General features: G+C 40.3%; 1 protein-coding gene across 3 annotated transcripts in view; it reads left to right on the forward strand.

The window, feature by feature from the left end:
* The first annotated feature begins 283 nt into the window (after positions 1 to 283).
* Positions 284 to 13,689, forward strand: part of LOC114052109 (brain-specific angiogenesis inhibitor 1-associated protein 2-like protein 1) — a 132,223-nt gene continuing 118,817 nt past the window's right edge. For 2 of the 3 annotated variants that reach the window (XM_027874590.1, XM_027874592.1), the window contains exon 1: positions 1,184 to 1,359. In XM_027874590.1, the coding sequence (XP_027730391.1) occupies positions 1,309 to 1,359 (51 nt within the window). In that variant the 5' untranslated portion in view covers positions 1,184 to 1,308. Of the gene's footprint in view, positions 360 to 1,183; positions 1,360 to 13,689 lie in introns of those variants that run through there. The other variant, XM_027874591.1, reaches the window with a different exon arrangement.

Below are 13,689 nucleotides of genomic sequence, written 5' to 3' on the forward strand. Positions count from 1 at the left end.
ATGCGGATCACAGCCCCTCTCTGCCTTAGTACATATCTTCCGGGGTTACAGTAGCAAAACAAACAAACAAAAAAACTACTCGAACACTTCTATGGTCAGGATCCTCACTCGCTGGTTGACATAGTCATACCTCATTGTATTCACACTTTAAAAAAAAGAAAAAACCTTTCCCTTTATAGCTTCGGCACATATAAAGATATATTCCTCATCTTGGCTTCTATATCCCCTCTGGGCATTTGCGTTTTCAGCTCGAAGAGTGAGTGGTAGGGAGTTGGAAGGGTGAGTCAGCACCCTCTCTCACCAAGAAACATCGAACCCCTATGAGAGGAACTCAGGAGGAACCATCCAACAAATAAAAGGTAAAAAACTTGCTAGTCCCCCTAGGAAGGCTCTCCCGGGGCAGGAACCTGAAGAAAGCGCATGCCGCAGTTTGGCAAACTTAGACAGACCCTGGCACCGCCTGGCTCCAAGTTACTGCCCTCTAGACAGAGTTGGCGCGGGAAAAGAGCGGCGAGCCGGTCGCCTTCGCTCCCGCCCTCCGAGGGTCCCTTCCCTTGGCCGTCCTGCCCCAGGTGCTCCTCGGGATCCCGAGGGTCCTGAGGCCGGGGGTAAGGGGGGAACCCGGGTCTGTGCTAGGGGGCCGGGGTGCAGGCCCCAGGAGAGGGCGCCCTGCGCACAGCGGAGCGCACCCGGTACCTCCCGGAGCCGGCCTCCCCTCCCGGGCCCGAGGCGCCCCGGCCAGCTCGGCTCTGCCCCAAACCCCGCGCAGGTAGGGCCAGGCCGGGCCCGGCCCCGCCCCACCCCGCCCCGCCCCTCCTTCGCTCCGGCTGCCGCGTCAGGCTGCTCCGCCTTCCCCGGTTCTCCCCCCCACCTCCTCCTCATCCTGCTCCAGCTCCTGCTCCAGCTCCTGCTCCCCCTCCCGCTCTCCCTCCTGCTCCCCCTCCTCCCAGGCCGGCGGCGGCAGCGGCGGCGGTAGCAGCTGCAGCTCCCCAAGTTTTGACAGTTTCGCTGGGGGCTCCGGCTGGAGGGAGGGGCGCTCCGGAGCGGGCGACGGACAGCGCGGACCCAGCCTCGCTCCTCCTCCTCCTCCTCCTCGCCCGCACCCTCACACGGTCCCCTGCCCGCGGCTCGCCCCCCAGAGGCACGCCGTCCGGGGAGACGGGAGCGCCCCCGGGCCCTCGGCCTCAGCGCAAGCTCCCCGGGAAGGCGGCGCGGCCCCGGACCCGGGGACGGCACCGCCTCCTTCCTCCTCTCTGTCCCAGAGGCAGGCACTGAGACTCCCGGCTGAGTCGCAGAGACACCCGCACCATGTCTCGGGGTCCGGAGGAAGTGAGCAAGCTCACCGAAAACACCTACCGAGTAAGGGACTGGGGGACCCGCAGTGGCCAGGGAAAGGGCTAAGAGTGGTGGGAGGGAACTGTTGGGGGGGGTCTTCGTGAGGATTGAAGAGAGACCCTGGAGCACTCGAGGGATGCCCAGAAGGGTTTGCTGGGGAGGTTGGGGGAGGTTGGGGGAGGTGGGGGAGAAGGTGGGGAATCTTCCTGGGATTTGTAGATTGATGCAAGACCACCTTTTGTGTCCCTGGTTAGTGAAGGAAGAACGGAAACAGTTCTCCCAGCCCAGAGTTGTTTGCTCTCTCCAGTCTGGGCTGGGGGTAATTGGGATTGAAATGGAAGGAATGGGGCGGGGGTAGGGGTGGGGGGAGTTGGGCGGTGAAGGAAACAGCCTTTACCTATCTCCTGGAGGCTCAGCTAGGAAAAACTCAAGTCTTTCATCCCCACGGCTGGGTTTTGTGGCAGAAATTTCTCCCACATCTACTACTTAAAGGACGCGATCCAAGAGAATCAAACTCCCTTACGTTAGTCGGAGTAGTCAGAGGTTGACTTGGATTGATGTAAATAGCCAGATTTATCGTCCCAAGAGGTAAATATTGATCAAGGCAAGAATGGTGTTTTCCAGCAAGAATTTTTTTTTCTACATAAACATTTATAAGAACTCTTTGGATTTTAGGGACATAAAGCCAATCTTTTTTTTTTTAAGTAATAATAATGAATTTGCTGTAAGAAACTTAAACCCTGGGAAAAGGAGCTTCCCTTGAAAATTTTCCCATTTTTCACCAAACCACACCCAAAATTATAGTTAAAACACATAAAGTTCGCAGTGGCATTACTATTACATGTTTTTCAGAAGCCGAAAAAGGCATCCAGTGTCTAGTCTTAAGAAAATAATACTCACAAGAATGTGAAAGAGAAACTCCCCATTTAATTAAGAATTGCCAGGTGAGCAATAGCTCATTTGTAGTTCCTACAGCTGAAAAGGCTTTATTGTAGTACACTCATCTTGTTGGATTTTACTAAAGTGGCAGTTGGTCTACTTTTCAGTAGATCTTGAAACACCCTTTTCTTTTTATACCTTCTCTCATGTTAAACTGGTCTTTGATATATGCCGATTATGATTGTGAAACATTTTGAGTCAACAAAAACTCAAGGTTTTAATAAAGTGGATGTTCCTTTTTTATTCGTGGCTAGCATTTATGTTTCTTAAGGATTTTTAAATATTCAATAATGTATTTTACATTTGTATGAGCATTTTTCCAGAAACAGAAAGTTATGGTGAATGATCTATTCAGTAATTAGTTTTAAGTATTTGTAAATGAATTCCTTTTGAAATAAGATATATACTAATTATTTATAGACTGCAAAGCGACTTTTGTTTTAGTTCAGGTTATAAATATAACAACTTTTTAATATCTAGTAGATTCAGACATGTGACTTCCCTAAACTCCATAGATTTTTTTTGAGGCCTATGTAATTTTTTTTTTTACCTCAAGACTTAGTTTGTGTTGCCTAACTGTATTCTTAAAATAAGAAGAACCTTTAGTTTTTTCCTGGGGTAATGCGAGAGGCTAAAAATGTTTCCATAATTTAACCCCATGGATCCCAAAGACTAAACTGCTTTTTCATATGTATGCACAAAATGTACCTACAGTTAATTTTAAATTGTTCTTTTAATTTTTTTTAACATACATTTAGCACACATTGATTCTGTACAGTACTGTCCCTAACTGAGCTACTGTTGGCATCAAATGAAAGGGCTTGTTTGAGAAAATACTCTGTGTGTGTGTGTGTGTGTGTGTGTGTGTGTGTGTGTGTGTGTATGTATGTATGTATGAGACAAATACCTATGACTGATAGATTTAACAAGGTCATGCTTTGGGGCCCATTAACCTTGACCAGATTGCTTCCCTTATAATTATGTTCCCTTTCATAGTTGTCAGGTTTTTAAATTTCCAGAGACTTGAATGTTAATATTTTATACTTAAATTGAAAAAATATTTTGTGTAAGTCAATATATCGATGATTCTATAGATACATGGTGAACATGGTGTGACTGTGTGCCATATACATTTGGTATAGTGGATAGAATGCTGGACTTGGCATCAGAAAGATCTTGGGTTCAAATGCCACCTTAAACACTTATTAGTGTCATTTTGTGCAAGTCACTGAACCACTTTTGGCATAAGTTTCCTCATCTGTAAAATGAGGGGGTTGGATTAGGTCACCTCTAAAGTTCCTTCCAGCTTTCAGTCTGTGATTTATGATTCTATGAAATAAATGCCTATCCTTCTGGAGGCAAGGAATAGTTGCCATTCAGCCTGGTTGATGACTGATTGTCAAGAAGGAAAAGTTTTCACACGCTGCCTTCCATGCACAAGGTAGGGACGGGGTAGAGTATGAATATGAATCTGCATATGTCAAACTTTTTCTATATGTTGGTTAGGTTTTTTCCCCCCTCTTTTTTTATTCTTTGTTATAAGGAATAGCCCTCTGGGAAGGTAAGGGATATGTTGTATTCCCTGTGCTTTGCTCCTAGCAAGCACCTAATAATTGGGTTTTTTATTTATTTATTTATCCATGTGATGTAAAAAGCAAAAGATATCAACAAAGTGTATTTTAAAATTTAGCATGCTCTCATTCTATGACATGCTGTCATTGTCATACAATGACATCAAGATGGCACTGACCCTGAAGTCAGGAAGATCTGAGTTCAAATCCTGCTTTAAAAACTTAGTAGCTTTATAGACTATGTACAAAATATGTACAAAACTCTAATTTTTTTTTAAAGGTTGTAAACCTCCTCGAGGGTACAGGAAAGGAAGGAAAGGAATAAGCACTTATGTAGTGTTTACTATGTGCCAAGCAATATGCTATGCATTTTACAAATATTATCTCATTAAGTCTTTTATAACAATCCTATGAGGTAAGTGTTGTTGTTGTTCCCATTTTACAGTTGAGAACACTTCAGCAGAGGTTAAGTGACTTTCTCAGAGTCACACAACTAGTATGTGAGGTGAGATTTAAACTGGGGTCTTTCTGACCAGCACTCTATCCAGTGCAGTCCCTTTATATTGCTGTATCTCTCTAGGACCTTGCACATATCTAAGCTCAAGAAATGTTTGATGATGGTGAATTTTAGTCATTTTTTTCCTCAATATTTTGGGTCTACATTTTTATCTAGTGTTTGGGAGTGGAAGTCTAAATTTACCATGTAAAAAACCAAAACAATATCATCTGTGCAATATAAAACTAAAGCTGATCATGGATGGTTTCATTAAAACATGACTGTCCCTCACTTTTTTGCATGTACAGATTGGAAGCCTTGAAAACCTCCATTACTCATACCCTATATTCCCCATAAACAAATCAGAAGCTAAACCCTTTTGAAATGAAAATTCATATGGCATGGCATCAGCAGGAGTGCTTATTATAATTCTTTTAAGTGTTTTCTGTGTCCTTTGCATTATCTGCCAAGCTGCTATATCTTTATAATGCAAAACACAAAATAACCAGTTGCATTTACAGAAGTCAGCTCCAGTATGTGGTTTGCAGAAATGGGTTTTAATTTCTGTAACTTTAAAGGAACAAATGCTCTAGAGGAAGAGGAAGATTAAAATGGCCCTTCTTTGTCTAGCTATCAAATATCTTTAAATATTTATTTGTTGTTTTTTTTTTTATGTGACTGTGCAAGTATTTAAGATGATATTCTCACAGATTTAGGTTAGGTTTAAAGTTAGAAGGGAGCTTAAAGGCCATCTATTCTAATTCCCTCTTTTTACAGATGAAGAAACAAAGTGCCTTGACTATGGCCATTTTGTTGTTGAGTCATTTAAGTCATGTCTGACTCTTTGTGACCCCATTTTAGGGTTTTCTTGGTAAAGACACTGGAGTGGTTTGTATTTCTTTCTTCAGCTTATTTTACAGATGAGGAAACTGAGGCAAACAGGATTAAGTGACTTGCCCAGAGTCACACTGCTAGTGTCTAAGGCTAGATTTGAACTCAGGAAGGTGAGTCTTCCTGACTCCAGGCCATTCAGTCACCTAGCTGCCCAGACTAGGGTCAATAGCTATTAAGTTTCAGAGGAAGGATTTAATGGTAGGTCTTCAGGTCTAGGACTAACCACTACACCTTGCTGCATGTTCACCATCAGGGGAATTTTCATGATAATATTTTAAAAACAAATGGAAACTAATAAACACACCAAAATGTTGAAGAAGTGTACTGTTAGAGATAAATGCAAATATTTTGTCAGGTCAAGTGTTTGGGGAGTCTAATGAGTTAAATTCTCTACCATATCCTGAATTTGCCCTCACACACTTGCTGTATTGCATGATTTCCTGATGAATATACATTACCTTAGTGACACTTTAAGGAAACAAAGCTTGAGGGTGAAGTAGCATATAATTAAACAGAGCTATATAACCTTCCTAGAAGTTAGGTGTTGAGGAAGTCTTTGATAATTCATGGGTGTGACATCATCTAGCCACTGTTTTTAATGCTGTCCTTCCCATACACTAAGGAATTTGAACAAGAGCAAGGGAATGCCATTTTCCTTTCCAAATTTTTTTCTGTGTGGATACAGGCATTTAAATGTGTATATGGCAACAGTGAAGGAGAAAAACTACTAATTATTCCTGCTATAGAAAACTTTGCAGGAACAAACTTTTACATGTGAGTTGTTATTCAACTTCTTCCTCTTAACTAATGTAAAAAACTCAATAAACTATAAGCTGCATTTTGGTAATTTATGAAGACATCAACATTTTGTGTGGTATTCATCCCTTTAAATCTTTTCACTGCATTTTTTGCACCTACCTATATAGGTTATTTTTTTTAAGTTGAAGATCTTTTTTGCAATCTTATAACCCAAATAAGCATAAACAGGCATATTATTTTCTTATCATGATTCTTTTTCTCCCTTGCTGCTTATTCTGTGATTTGTTAAGTGAAAGTCAATGTCCAATTTCCATTAATCCACATCAAGTACAGGTGCAAGTTATTTATTTGAAGTTTCAAAACGCCTCTACCTTCCTTCCCATATTACTAGCAGTGCTTATTACTCTCGATAAAAAATATTTGGCATTCCTCTCTTTTTTTTTAAAGCTAGTCAGTTTTTCCCAAAAATATGTGCTCTCATCAGGTTTACTCAAAGGGATTTAGGTCATAAGATAAAAGAGAACTTAACAGTCCAAGGCACCCCCATTCAAGGGCCCCACAGTGACTGTAAAGGGAAAGGAGGGAAACTTCAGAGAGAGGTTACTTGTATCAATAGCCCTGCTTCCATGTCTCTATTGGCCCTAAATAAATCAGAAGAAAAGCTAGGTAAGTTCCTGGCTGTGAATCAAGAAAAAGCGTAAGACTGCAGCCTTCTGTTAGGAGCACTAAGATAAAAATAATAATTTTGCTTCAGTGAATCTATGATTCCCTCAATGTGGGTATTACTTCAGTGATACATGCCATCCATGGCTGCCCATCCTTCATAACTTTTATCATGTTCTTCTATAAATTTTCCACACAGGGCCTTCCCCTAGTTCTCAAGGTATAGTGGGTGCCCAAATACTTCATCAGTCTCTAAAAGCAAAGTAGACTTTTAGAATCAAATCTGTTTAATATTGAAGAGGTTTTTTTAGGAGAAACAACCTTGTTTAATTTTATTACAACTAGTTAATTCAGTACAAACCAGAAAAGCCTTTTTTCTTTTTACAAAAACATTCAGCTTTTTTTTTAAATTTTCTGTTGCAGCTAGTTCAACCCCTCATTTGACAGCTGAGGAAACTGAGGTACAGAAGGTTGAATAGACTTTTCCAAGGTCTTTTCATGATTTAGAAATGGAAAGGACATAGTTTGGAACAAAGTCAATAAATACTAAAACCCAGGTATCCTGAGTCCCAGATCTAGTTTCATAATACCTTGTAGATAATACTGCATTAATTTCTATAACTTTTTGTGAAGTTTATAGAGGACAAGTACTATCTATTTGGCAAGTACAAAAACCCAAAATATAACATGACATTAGAACCTATGTCTTCTACTTCTAAATTTAGTGTACTATTGATTAAATCTCTCTTCAATAAGGAATTTTTTAAAAATAGCCAAAATTTAATATTAACATGTGATATTTTAATGGCCACTGTTTAATACTAATGTGTAATATTTTAGTAACAAATATTTAATATAAACCTGCAATATTCAATGATAGTTTATATTATTATGTAATTTTTAAACCAATATTTGAAAAATGTTTCTCATTGGAGGTTTTTCTACATTTATACCAGAAGTTACAGCAGTTAGGAGACAATAAGTAGAGTTAGTTATATCACATAGAAGTTCCTTTCGTATTTATGCCCTTGAACATAAAACATAAACTGCAAACTAACTTAAGAACTTGAAATATTGTACTACCCAGCATGACTTAATGAATATAAGAAATAGGAATATCTTTAGTTTTATGCTACTGTTCATTTTTTAAATGTTAAATTTCACAGTTAATCATAAGTTACTACTTTTAAGTGTATAATATTCTCAGTTATTGGGTTAAAAATAACTTCTGGAAGGACATAAAACCTGAAGCCATTGAGAACTTACATATTGTTTGGTTAGGTGTTCATGCCTGCCTTGTCTATTGTTTTGAAAAGGTGTGTCAAGAAATAAAAATCAAGGGAGTTTACAGGAAAGTACTTTTTTCCTGAAATAGGCCTCATTCATTTGGAAGCCTGAAACTACTGAACTGGTAACAGGAACTGGAGACTAGCTGTAACAGATGAAAGGACAGTGATTTTGCATGAACTACATTTCTTTTGAGTTTACTAGTTCTTCACAAATGCAACTCTTAATAATCATTTATGGAATAATTCTCATGTATTTTCTTTGTATGTAAACGTTGTGTGGATAGCACTATGTTTCTTTTCAATATTTTGCATTTTAAAAGTGTCTGTGATGTGATTCTTTTGGTTGATTTTCTTTTTTACCCTTCAATTTTCATTACTGCTGAAGCACAGAGCTGAATTCTAAACATTATGCATTCTCTGTTAAAAATTCTTCTTTTTAAAAACATTTTTTTTACTCCAGTTGTGATTTAAATGGGGAAAAGATAGTTTTTGCTAAGCTTAGTGCAAGAATATATGTCTGTTTAGAAGAAAGATATGGCTACAAACTCTGGATGGTTTCTAGGGTTATATAATTACTGAACATAATCTTTACAGAATGAGTAAAAACACTGTCCAGTCTTTGTTAAATATTTTATAATAAATGTATATAGCTTGTTTTAAATGCACTATTCCATAGAGTGACTTTTGAGATGTAGAACTTTGAAATTCTACTCTCTGATCATAACTTCATATATGTACCGGGAATTTCTGATTAAGAAACTCTTTGTATCAATGCTGGTCAACACCTGTTATGAAATAGTCTTAGTTGCCTGGAGCCCTGAGAGGTTGAATAACTTGCCCAGAGCCATACAGCCAGTATGTCTCAGAGGCAGAACACACACCCCAGGTCTTCCAGTCTCAGAGACTACACTGCCTCTCTTTTTCATGTTTGTGGTTGTAAATTTTTGTCCTTTCACGGTTTGTTTTTTAAATGTCCTCAGTTGCACATCAATACATGTACTCTCTCTTCTAGACATTTATTCAAAGGAATAGAATGGCATAAACATGAGTCCATCTCCACCAGTTACTCTCTGCCCTTACTACCTGCCATAAAGAGGTGAGGGGGGAGAAAGAAGCTTCCCTTCTCTTTTTGCTGTGAGGCATATCCAACTTCTCCATGGGAGGGACAGTTTTGAACAGACTGAGGAGTAAACTGTAGGTGGCCACTCTACTAATTCCTGCCCTCTATACCATTGTGCTTGTTTGCCTCCTCAACCACCCCTCATTTCTGTCATAAGCCTCCCATGATTTGCATCTTACATTTCATCATCTCTTAGAGATACACCACTCCCAAGGTTCAGAACTTTACAATTCCTCTCTCCAACTATAACCTCATCTCCTGTTTTCTAGTAAAACCTGCTTTCTGCCTTTTTGACAATCAAGTTAGTTTCCTCATCTGTAATATGGTGATACTAATAGTATCTATGGCAGCTACATGGCACAGTGGATAAAACATCTGGTATACAGTCAGGAAAACCTGAGTTCAAATCCAGCCTCAGACATTTACTAGCTGTGTGAGCCTGGGCCAAGTCACTTAACCCTGTTTGCCTCATTTTTCTCATCTGTCAAATAAATTAGAGAAGGAAATGACAAACAACTTTGCCAAGAAAACCCCAAATGGAGCCAGGAAAAGTGGGATACAACTGAACAACAAAAATAATATCTACCTCCTAAGGTTATTATGAGGTTTGAATAAGAGATGTATGTAAAGTGCTTTGCAAAACTAAAGGGATATATAAATGCTAGCTATTATGGAATTCCTTGATCCAGGTGATCTCCCCCATTCTGGCTTCACTTACCTCCATAACTACCCCTTAGTTTGCCACCTTCACGCTTCGCTAGTTACTTCATTTCCCACTTTGGCTGTAGTACTTTGGACTTCATCATGCCTGGGGACATCTTCAGCTTGCAAGATCTCATCAGCCCTGATATTCCTGTCTCATCAGTACCCTCTGCTCTTGAGGCCTCTCTGATTAGAGGTTGGAGCTAGAGCTCCTCCCAGAACCTGCATTTAAGAAGGGACCCCCCAGGCCAGTCAACTATTCATTTCCCATGTGGTTGCACTTGATCATATCTACCTTCTCCCCACTTTTCTTCCCCCCACTTTTTAGCTTCCTTTTGTACGTTGTCTTCCCCCATTAAATTGTAAGTTCCTTGAGGGCAGTGACTGTCTTTTTTGTATTTGCATCTCCAGCTCTTACCACAGTCCCTGGCACATATTAGGTGCTTAATAAATGTTTATTGACTGACCAACTACCAGCCTAGAATCTTTTGTGCTTCCTCCACCCCACAACCTTCTGCCATACCCAATCTGCAAGCTCTCACCATCTGACTTCTCCCTTCTTGTTCCACAGTTCTGAGCATGGTCATTTAATCTAAATTTTCTCCTATTTATTAAATGACAGCTATGCACAAGGCACCATTAGGTGCTAATATACCAAGATGAAAAATGATATAACCCCTACCCTCTAGGCGATTACAGTCTTTTAGGAAGGATATGACACATCCAGATATGATATAAGGTAGAGGATAAGAATGGTAAAATAGAGATCCAGACAATGTTCTCCAGGAATATTTGAGATCAAGAGTCAACAGGCATTTATTAAATATCTACTGTGTGCCAGGCATTGTGCTAAATACAGGAGGTATAAAGACAAATAGCTCCTCTCAAGGAGCTCTCCATCTAATGAGAGAGACACATGCAAACAACTGTATATAAGCAACACAGGAAAAATTGGAGATAATCTCAGAGGGAAGGCACTGGCATTAAGGGGAACTGGGAAAGACTTCTTGCCAAAGGTGAGATTTTATCTGAGACTTGAAGGAAGCCAAGAGCTATTAGATAAACCAAGGGAACATTTTCAATTGGGTATTTAAGTGAAGATTTCATGAAGGAAATGCCATGATAGGATCAGGGATAGACCTAGAGCTAGAAGGCCCCTTAATGGAAAGTGACTTATCAAAGTATACACAGCTAGTAAATGGCAGAGCCAGGATTCTAACATCTGTATCCCCAGAAAAGAGGAGTAAACTTCTGAAAGATAGAAATGAGAAAAGAGAACAGAGTAAACAAAAAACTACAATTTTGTTTGCTATCTCAGAATGCCCTCAATTATTTTTGGAACACTGAGTAGTCTTATTTACCCAGGGCACAGACTTCATGAAGAGAAATCGTGTGAAATAAGACATGGAAAAGAAGGCTGAAGTCAGATTGTGGAGAGCCTTGATTTCCAAGCTAAGGAATTGCTATTTTATCCAATAGGCAAGAGAGAGGTTTTTAAGCAGGAAGTCTCTGTGCATTGAGAAGGTTATTTTACTCTAGATAGCTTCAGCTATGAAGGATAGAATGAAAAGAAGAGAGACCAGATAGAAAGTTATTTTGATAGTTCAGGAAATGAGTGATAAAAACCTGAATAATAATAATAATTGACAACGGGAATGGAGAGAAGAAGATAGATGCTGGACATAAAAAAGGTTAAAATCAATAGGACTTAGTGGCTGGTTGGATATTGGAGTAGGAGACAAAGGAGAGTCTAAGATAACTTGCATTTTAAACCTGAGTAATTAGGGGAATGAAGGTGCTATCAACTGAAAAGTAACTATTAGACAAATAGAAAAAGAAGCAGGAGATATAATGGTTATAGAAGTACAGGATGGGCTGCCTTGGGGAGCACCTTGAGGCAGGGACACCGACCAGCAGACCATTGCAATAGTCCAAGCATTAAATGATGAGGGTCTACACTAGGATTTTAACAATGTCAGAGGAGAGAAGGAGGCACATTCAAGAGATGTTACAAAGGTAAAACTGAACTCATCTCTGGCCCCATCCCAGCTCTGAAAACCTCTCCTCTTCCTAACTTCTCCATTACTGTTGGGGGTACCAGGATTATCTTAGTCACCTACACTTGCACATAGGTGTCATCCTTGATTCCTCAGTCTCAAACCCACCCTCATCCCCTATCCAATCAGCTTCCAGCTCCTGTCATTTCTGTCTTCGAAATATTTCCCATATACACCCCCCTTCTCTGTTCTGACATTGCAACTATACTAGTGCAAGTCTTCAGCACCTCACAGCTAGACCATTGAAATTGCCTGCCAGTTGATCTCCCTGCCTCAAATCTCTTCCCTACTCCAATCTATTATCCACTCTGTGGTCAAACTGATCTTCCTAAAGTATAGGTCTTACCATATCAGCCTCTTCTGTGACACTGATCTCCTTGTTGTTTCTCACACGACATTCCATCTCCCAAACATTTTTCCCAAACATTTTCATTGGCTGTTCCCCCCATACTCAGACTCTTCTCCTTCATTTGGTATCCTGGAATGTTCTCCCTCCTTCATTCATCTTTGCTTCCTGGCTTCCCTGGTTTCCTTCAAATCTCAGCTAATATTCTACCTTCTGCAAGAAGCCTTACACAGTCCTCCTTAATCTTAGTGCCTTCCCTCTTAGACTGCCCCAATTTATCCTGTAAATAGTTTGTTTTATATAGTTGCTTGCATGTTATCTCCTCATTAGACCACAAGCTCCTTGAGAGCAGGGACTTTTTTTTTGTTATTTTTGCTCTTGCTTTTTTTTTAACTTCTTAGTATCTGCCTGACACATAGTAGGTGCTTTATAAATGCTAGTTGACTCACTCCTTCCCTCCAGTTACAGAAGAGATACTGCTACTTTTCACTAAAATTAATCCTTCTACCTTCTCCCCTTGATCCCATTAATTCCTGCCTCCTCTTGGACCTTGATCTAGCAATCATCCCCTCTTACTCCAGAGTTTTTTCTCATTTGCCTATAAACATTCTCAGATCTCTCCAGTCCTAATAAAGTTTTTGCTTGATCCTTCTACCCCAGCCAGATATCAGTCCATCTTTTTTTTTCTGCCACTTCTAAAATGGCAGAAAGTTGGAGCTGCCTCCAACTTCCCCACTGTCAATTCTCTCTTCCATTCCTTGCAATCAGACATCTATCTTACCACTCTATTGAGACTCCCAAAGTCACCTATAACCTCCCAGTCAAGAAATCAGAACTTATCCTCCTTGAACTCCCTTCCACTTTTGACACAGCCTGCTTCCTTTCCTATTGGATATTCTTCCCTCCTTGGTTCCAGAAACATCCCACTTTCTTGAATTTCTGTTTCTTTCTCTTCTGCCATGATTTCGTTATGACCCCTTAATGAGAATATTTCCCAAATTTCTGTCCCTATTCCACTTCTTAACTCTCTGTATACCCTTCCTCTGCCAGTCATATTCATTTCCACAGGTTCAACTACGACTATCATGGAGATCACTCCCAAGTCTTTATCTCCCCTTCAGATAGCTCCTCTGAGCTCTAGACCCCTGTCTCCTACTGCCTATCTCCGCCTAATTGGTCCTCCCAGTATCTCAAACTCAACATAGAAGCCCAAACTGATTATCTTTCTCTTTAACCCCTATTCTGTTTCTCTTTCTGACTTCACTTTCTGACTTCACTTTCTGTCTGGGATCACATTCACCCAGTCTCCTGTGTTTGAAACCTTAATTAAAGCTCCTCAATTATTTATAGCAGTGGGGCAGCTAAGTGGTGCAGTGGGTAGAGCACTGACCCTGGAGTCAGGAGGATGTGAGTTCAAATCTGGCCTCAGACACGTAACACTTACTAGCTGTGTGACCCTGAGCAAGTCACTTAACCCCATTGCCTAGCCAAAAAAAAAGAAAGAAAGAAATTATTTAT

The sequence above is a fragment of the Vombatus ursinus genome, unplaced genomic scaffold (genome assembly GCF_900497805.2).
Source record: "Vombatus ursinus unplaced genomic scaffold, bare-nosed wombat genome assembly UNPS02014807.1, whole genome shotgun sequence".
Lineage (NCBI taxonomy): Eukaryota > Metazoa > Chordata > Mammalia > Diprotodontia > Vombatidae > Vombatus > Vombatus ursinus.